Genomic DNA, 8770 nt, shown 5'->3' on the forward strand with positions numbered 1-8770 from the left:
GCTATGCCCAAAAACTGTCATCCATCATCCTTGCCTTCTCATGCTCCCAGTATCATCGGTGCCAATGATCCCTATGATACACCATACTTAACGAAAGAAGAAGAACGAGACCTGCGCATACATGGTGCACATACATACACATGAAATTGACAAGTTCCCATCTGCCAAGTCTTTTAAAATGTTATTGTGTAGTGTCAAAAACAAGAAAAAGACTACACCATTGAGCAGTCTGAAGCTCTTCACTGTTAATGATGGTCAATGACAGTCAAGTTGTAGTGGCCCTGTTGTTATTTATGCAGCTGATACCGATATCTACGGCAGCTTCCTGGCATGCATGCATTAAGAGAGACAAAGAGACGGTCCTCTTCGGTGACCTTTTGACAGAAGGGATGGCAGATAGCCTGTAAAACAGTGTAGCTGCACAATGCCATGATGCCAACTCAAGGTTCTATGAAAAAGGGAAATCATCAGTGTATGAGCTCCCAGGGTCACCCCTATGTTGCCCGGGAGCTATGTTCCCCGAGTCCTATGTCCCCCCACCACCGGGGAACTTAGAACTCTTTTTTCAAAAAGGGGTTCTATTCCTGCTGCTTCCAAGTAGACTGCTGCCGCATGACTAGCAAGGGTTGTTGTTAGGGTTAGGGTTAGGCTGCCACTGTTCGAAAACTTGACATGAAATACACATAGCAACCGTTCGTGCAAGAGATATGCATGTGAAGCATCCTGGGCCATACAATGCGGGGAACATGGGACCCTTTTTAGAAAAAGGGTCGGTAGTTCCTCAATCCCATACAAAGACCGGGGAACGTAGGACCCAGGGAAGCTATACGCTAGTAGTGTGGATCGGCACTGCCCTCACGATCTGATTCGATCACGATTCGGGAGGTAGCGATCCGATCCGATTCGTTTCGATCCGATCCAATCCAATTCTACAATTCATTGCAATGCATTACATTTCTACTGAAAGCAAAGCAAATGTTTAATCAGTCATGATGAGGCAATACAAGTAGTCAGATACTGAGCAACACTTTTTTGGCTATTTTCTGTATCAGTCTTGCAATGCTTTGAAGTGCTTTTATTTAATTCAAGTTTCAAGTTCAAGTTTCAAGTTTATTTAGCCATATCAACAGTATAAAAATACAGTTGTTAGGAGTGTTACTTGGTGTGCTCACACAACAACACAACAAAAGACACAAAACTGGAGGGGGGGGGGGGGGTATGAAAGAAAAACAGGGGGTACACAAATAAATAAACAGGGAATGGCATACAAAACATTGGAGACATAGAAAAGTGTATGGTATGTACAGAACAGTGGTAGCATTGTGCAAAGTAACAAAGGAGGTAGGAAGGCCAGGTAGTGGAGTAGCTGTAAAGCGCTAGTGCGTATTTAAGTGACGAATGGCTTGTGGGTAGGTACTGTCCCTAGAGCGTGTGGTTTTGCTTGGGATACCACGGTACCTTTTTTCCCTGAAGGCAATAGTGTGAATAGGTGGTGTGCTGGGTGTGTAGGGTCAGAGGTGATGTTTTTGGCTTTCCTAGCAAGTCTGGTGTTGTAGAGTGAGGCTAAAGTGGGAAGACTGCGGCCAATGATTTTGGAGGCCCTGCGTACCACCCTCTCCAGATGTTGCTTTTCTTGGCTGGTGGAGCTACCATACCAGACCAAGATGGAGAAGGTGAGCACGCTTTCGATGGTGGCACTGTAAAGGTGGATCATGCCTGCTTGGCTGACTCCAAATTCAACATTCACTTGCTCCCGAAATATCCATGGAAGTATTTGAAACTTAAAAAAAATGCTGGATCGATTCTGGAACTTGCCGGACCGATTCTGGATCGCCGAATCGATCATTGTTGACACCACTACTATACTCTATACTCCAACCATGTCTGAGTGGCGATGGGTGATTCTTTAGTGTGGGGTGGCGCACTACATACGGCAAGTAGTTGGGACAGAGGCAGTGTTGGCATAAAGCTGTCTGCATATGGAGGGAGACAGGTAAAAGACTTTCTCTTCATGGTCTTCGACTTGGAAGCACAGGCTTCAGCCATGGTGCTACTTTTCTTGTCTGCATAGATCATCTGTCTCGTGAACGCAAACAGCTGTTATACTACCTCTTCAAGGTGAACAGAGAGCAACCGAGAGTTGTTGCCTTGCCACAGAGCTCTTTATCACCTTTTCATGATGATTTTCCTTGTTCATAGAACCATAACTTGGCATCACAGCCTGTAAAATAGTGTAGCTGCACAATGCAGTCTGCCATCTCTTGTCAGCAGGTCATGGAAGAGGACAGTCTCTTCGTTTCTCTTAATGCTTAGCATGCCAGGAAGCTGCCGTAGACATCAGTATCAGCTGCATCAATAACAACTGGGCCACTACAACCTGACTGTCACTGACCATCATAAACAGTGAAGAGCTTCAGACTGCTCAATGGTATAGTCTTTTTCTTGTTTTTGACACTACACAATAACATTTTGAAAGACTTGGCAGATGGAAACTTGTCAATTTCATGTGTATGTATGTGCACCATGTATGCGCAGGTCTCGTTCGTCTTCTTTTGTTAAGTATGGTGTATCATAGGGATCATTGGCACCGATGATACTGGGAGCATGAGAAGGCAAGGATGATGGATGACAGTTTTTGGGCATAGCCCAACCTACTTGTATAGGGTGCCGTCCTGTGTCTGCCAATCTTCTGCTGATGGAGTTCCCATCCTCCAGATCATGCCTATGTCAATTAGAGCAAGATAGGATTCTTAATCAAAACAGGGTGGAGGGAGATCTTCGAGATGAGCTTGCTCTTCTGCGTCTTCCTGTATGTGCCATTGGGGTTGAATAAGACCACACATTCCTCAACAACACAGTGTTCTTGCAGCTCGGGGAGCTTCACAATCTGACTGTCTTCAACCAAGTTGATCACTGCTGTGAGCGCACTTCTTCCATTTCGGCAGCTCTTGCCTCGAGTTCCTCAACGGGCTTCTCTGTGCAAGAATGCTCGGAAAATATGAAACGTGAAGGGTTTTTCTACTAGATAATATGTTCTCAACCTGTGGGTCAAGACCCCCTGTTTTGGGGGGTGGGGTCATGATGTAAGGACTCAAAGTAAAAGACCATCACTGCATCCAAAGTAATCATCAAACAATGCTAAAATATCGGCCAAATTGTCAAATAATAGCCAACTAAAAAAAGACACATTATTAAAATAGCCCATCTACAAGTCCACTACGCCTCCCAATGTGAGGAATTCTGGCCTTGTAGATCAGCTATTCTCTCAATATCTTTACATGAGAAATACAGTCACACAAATTGGGAGGTTCCCAGTCCAAATATGATAATTTTGGGCGGCGACGGCCTAAAAAGGTCGAAAATAGCGGTTCTAGATGGCGGCCATCTTGAATTTCGCCGTCAAAACGAAGTTTTATAACCAAAATGATGTCAGATTTGGAATCCTCATGGTTGACTTATATGAAAAAGTGCCTTCATACATGATTCTAGGTCATTCAGATCAAAAGTTATATTTTAGTGATGGCGCCGGATGCCATTTTGAATTTGGCTCTCTAGCAAAAAAGCCCGGGATTTTTGCGATGGACATGGGGGCTAAATCTTTTCTAAAGGGTCCATAGAGGTCAAATCAATCATCAAAACATTGTTGCCAGAGGTTGGTCACGGAACCTCCAATTATGACTCTACTAAAGACTAAATATGAATACTAAATACGAACGAAATACATTAAGTACTGCCAAAATACATGAAATACTGCCAACGTTTAGACAACGTTCTGTATTTCAAAGAACGCATTGTTGTTGCAACCATGTGAAACAATCAGTGTAAGCTAACTTGGCCTATCTGTTAACCAGAAACACAGAGAGTAATATTACATAACCCAAAGCGGTGGGGTGGGGGGACAGACCATGGAGCAATCAGTGCCAGCTGTGTTTCCTGCTACTGCAAATCATCAATTTCATTCATCTTGTCAGTTGTCACTCATTTAACAAAAAAATGAAACTTATGTTTCTAAAAAGGATCAGTGCTGACAGAGAAGAATGGGAAGCTAGTTTGCATAGAGGTAACACTAGCGTTTGCTTGTCCAGCAATCACTTCTTTTTAAAGCAACCAAGTGGTCTGCTGGTTTTGCTGTCCTTTAGAATGTTTGCTCCTTGATCCACAGCACCTGAGCCTACATTCAGACTCCCTGCCCAGCATATCAAAAGGTATGCATTATTTATGAATTGCGATAGCGTTCATGCGTGACACTTTGAAGCATGACATCCAAATTGCCTGCTCTGCTTAGCTCAGCTCCACACAAGGCGGAGGGTTGTCCTCTCTCAGTCAGCCAGGCAGCTTTGTCAGATCCATGGTCAATGACTATGATCAAGTCTACATGTCCACTCAATTAGGATTCAATACATCATTCAGCTCAGTGCTGTTGCAGAGTGTAGAGTGTAGTGGAGGGGGTGTCCCAGGCAGAGACTCCTCCAGCCGCTGGGGAAAGGCCTGGCCTACATCTGGAGGTACATGATCCCCATCCAAGCAAAGACACTAACCTCATTTACAGATGACGATGCGGTCACACTCTGTGTGTGTTAATTTGTAAGGGAAGATGATACGATAACAGAGCCTCGTTCCACTGACATTCGTCTGTCAAGGGTCTGGGGAGGGAGGGTGCTGTGTTTGATAGTAATTATTGTCTATATTTAGACTTAAGAGGGAAAAAGGGACTTGAGAGGGGAAGCGTTGCTTTTAAAAGTTTCCAGCACACCAATGTGTTTTGGTGCTTACACATGCAAGCTCACAAATACAGTAGGTTTTCAGCACTCTGCCTGTGAACGCGAGGAGCATGTGGTATGCTATTAAACCTGCTTCACACAGATCAAAGTCTGTTTACTTGGCTTTGGGTAAACAGTTTCCACAATTCCTGCAATCCCATGGCAGATCCCTGCCAGAAAGGGAGTTTGAAGAAATGCTTTAAAATTGCTTTAGACATTTCTGCAAAAGTGGACGTAACTCAGACACTGCCTTTTACCTCCACTAAAAGCCATCGTCTGCCATCATCTATGAGCCAGTTTCTCTGACGTACATGCTTCCTCTTGATGAAGGAAGAAGCTGGGTGGATAAGGGGCCATGACAAACACAGATTGCCATCTCCACAAGCATAACAGTGGGTTCAAAATTAGCATTTGTCATGACTAGTTGAAAGCAATTACAAGCCTAACTGTCCAGCAATACTAATGGTTGCAGTAGCTGCTACAGTACCCTGGAGTCCAGGAAGGTCTAGTTCTATCTTTTTTAACACACCTTCCTTACGTAATACCGCGGCCACATTGTTGCCAGACAGAAATACTTTACTACCCCAATATATTATTACGTGTCAAGCTTGACAACAAGCTAAAACAGATCTATGCAGCATGGCCCGGAATATGTTTCCGAGTGCCATTTCGATGGACAACCTGGTTGATGAATTTCATAGTACCCAGGCTGAACCACAGCATAGCAGCAACACATTAGTTTTGTTACAGCCTAGCATGCGCCACTGAGAAAGTAACATTCTGCACATTATCCGCAACATACTGACATGTTTATCAACTTAGTTGGCTACTGTAGTTAGGGTTGCAAGCCAGCCAGCTAGTTGGTATGTTACTTTGTACATAAAATAACCTTCCACTGTCCGTGCCATCGTTGTTTACGTTTGGAAATGAATATTCTATGCCTCCAAGCATTAATATGCAGTTGTTGCCTTTCGTAATTTACAGCTGTCGTATGATATGTCGAGGTGAATTCGCCACGGTTTTGCTAATAAGGAAGCTTTAGTGGAAATATCATCTGATAGTACATTATAGTTAGCCTAGCAGTGGGGCTAACCCAGGCACTTGTTTACCATCTTGCTAACTTAGCTACAACTTGCTAATGGAAGTAAGCCACTCCAAGAGTCAAGCATTAAAAGCCATAATCTCGTCATCTACAGGTGATATAATTTAGAGTATAAAACCTCTCGGTCCTTCAGTCCCAGAAGCAATACTTCTTCCATAAGAGTAAGTCGCGTTTCTTTGGAATCTCCGCTGTCATCGTCGTCTTGTTCATCGGCGCGTCGAGCATCGTAGTCCTCGTCCCCAGATCCCCTCTCCTTGTCGGCTGCAGCTGAGCGCGAGGCTTCAGTTCGCCTCTGCACCAGGCCCGAGCTCCTTTGGGTCAGGGAAGTCATCCTCTACCGACAAGTCCTTTTTAACGAGGAATAAAATATCCCCGAACCACGTCCTTCCACAGATCTGTCACTTAGTTAATTAGTCCGCTGCATAGATATGGAGATCATATAAACATTAAACGTCCGCGCACGTATTCAGACCATTCCCCCGTTCCCTCCACGGCGGCCACTGCTCCTGTACTCGGTGGGTTTGTCCAACATGGCGGGATGTGATTACGACAACAGTGGATGTGGCACCTCCACTTCTCAGGTAGAATGGGACTTTTTGATAGCACTACTTAGAATGCAATCAACCCAGTTCACTGTAGTCTATAAATATATAGGCCCATATGAAATTTTACATATCATTTTACAAATATACTTTTTTATTTCAAATAAAACAAATTTCAAAGCCCATTTCAAAGTCAACTCCACATGAATTCAGAAGAAGACCCAAACACCTGCCAGTGGGTAGTCTGGCCTGTCTAACCTAAACTGAGCTTAGGCCTCATTACCATTAGCCCTCATTGGTTTACAGTTTAAAACACACACACACACACACACACACACACACACACACACACACACACTCTCTCTCTCTCTCTCTCTCTCTCTCTCTCTCTCCCTCTCTCTCTCTCTCTCTCTCTCTCTCTCTCTCTCACACACACACACACACACACACACACACACACTCTCTCTCTCTCTCTCTCTCTCTCTCTCTCTCTCTCTCTCTCACACACACACACACACACACACACACACGGCTGCCGACAGGAGATGGGGGCAAAGGGGTATGTTGTCCTGGGCCCAGGGAGATAGGGGCCCCCGAATTTGGTGCCCATATTGGGTAGGGGGCCCTTTTAGATTACTTCGTCCTGGGCCCAGCAAAAGATGTCAGCGGCCCGGCACATACACACCTGATTGCAGGTGAGATAGCCTATCAAGAAAAGACCCCCTGGCTCTGTCTATTAGAGAAGAGAGGTAGACCAGTCATTTGTCATCATTCAAACCCATGAGATGAGTTGCTAAAACAACTATGAAGCATCAGAGTCAAAATGTCAGATGAGCAACATTTTTACCTTGGGCTAGGGATGTTTTAATAAATGGTCCATAAGGGCAAGTTGAGTTGGCATAACTGGGAAGGGAAATGTCATCCTGGTCTTCTTGCATATTAGGCTACTGAGCATGCAGTGTCAGGTGGGGGTAACTCTTGAGGTCAAAGAGTCACTGCTGGTCATGAATGAAGAGAAGACACCGTAGCAACTCAGATGGGATGCTTTTTCTTTTTAATTCAAGTGCACAACATAGTCACTGCTGGTCAATTTCTGCCCTACTGTAGTTCCCCAGGGCTCAAACCCCCAATCTTGCCAACCTCAGCATGGGAGCTAGACGTCCTGTAATGTGTGTCAGGCTGCTAAGCCAGGACTTGATGTAGGACAATGAAAAGTAGGCCTAGTAGGCCACATTTATTAGATGTCAGCACAATGAACAGCACACCTGCCCAAGGCTTCAGAAGGGAGGTTTACACAGCAGCTCTAGAGCTACAGTATGGCGCCAATTGCCCGAGTCTCACGTGAGATTGCATGCACACACACACACACACACACAGACTCCTGCTGACTAGAGTATGCCGGTGTCAACGCTCCCAACTCCTCCCCATCACCCTCCATCGCCTGTTGATCCCTGCCCCGCGAGGAGGCGATGCGATGGGTCTCTGTTTCAGACGCAGTTTGGCATCTTCTCTCCAGCCTGGACACCATGAGTAATGCTGAGATCGTCTGCTCCAGGCATCGAGGTCCTTGGTCAATGATTCACTCTGTAGCCTGCTGCGGATGCTGCCACCTCTAGCCACCGTCACCAGTTGGTCCCCGTCCTGTGAAGGGGGGTAGGCTCTCGCCACCTGCCTCATCCATCGGCATTGGATATGAGCTCTCTTCATCAAAATTATTCGAAACAGGCGGGGCCTGCGCCAAAGAGAACCACTACTGCATACTGTGGTGTTGTCAATAAATACCTTATATTTCATTTGGACTATCGAGTCTTTCATGAACTAGACCTAGGCCTACTCAGGAAGACTGTGTGGTTCTACTTTTCTGACCACCCAGCTGAAATGACTGAAATGAAATTGAGAACGGAATGGTTCTCCTTGGCGAATGGCTTTTTTTAAACTCAAATGTCTTCTACCCAAGCTCTGCTCTCTGTTTGTGATTTGTTTTATTGCAGGTGGTATTCCCTGTTGGTGCCATACAGCAGTGGTTCTTAACCTTTTTTCCTTAAAGCACTAAAATGACTTAGATTCATTTCAATGATTCCTGCTCGAGACATTAATTAATACCTTAATGACTTTCCATGATGACTAAAACATGTTTAAATTCAGTCTTGATTCTGCTGTTTTGTTGATGCGTGCGTGTCATGACTTGCAATCTATAAGCAGGCGCACATTGCTGACCTTTTCATGAAACATGAGTCATGCAGGATGCTTTTGCACACGTCAGTTTCAATGGGTGCATGTTGGATGGTGCAAAGAAAACAAATATAAAACAAATCCAAATAACAACACATCATCCGCTACACTTACAATTTCATTGCTCACATCTC

The 8770-nt window shown here is 44.9% G+C and overlaps 1 protein-coding gene across 1 annotated transcript in view; it reads right to left on the reverse strand.

Moving 5' to 3' along the window:
- Positions 1–6400, reverse strand: part of golph3a (golgi phosphoprotein 3a) — a 29154-nt gene extending 22754 nt beyond the window's left edge. The window contains exon 1 of the mRNA XM_063195234.1: positions 5981–6400. Coding sequence (XP_063051304.1) covers positions 5981–6193 — 213 coding nt within the window. The 5' untranslated portion in view covers positions 6194–6400. The remainder of the gene's footprint in view (positions 1–5980) is intronic.
- Positions 6401–8770: the final 2370 nt, after the last annotated feature.

The sequence above is a fragment of the Engraulis encrasicolus genome, chromosome 3, assembly GCF_034702125.1.
Source record: "Engraulis encrasicolus isolate BLACKSEA-1 chromosome 3, IST_EnEncr_1.0, whole genome shotgun sequence".
In the NCBI taxonomy this organism is placed as follows: Eukaryota; Metazoa; Chordata; class Actinopteri; order Clupeiformes; family Engraulidae; genus Engraulis; species Engraulis encrasicolus.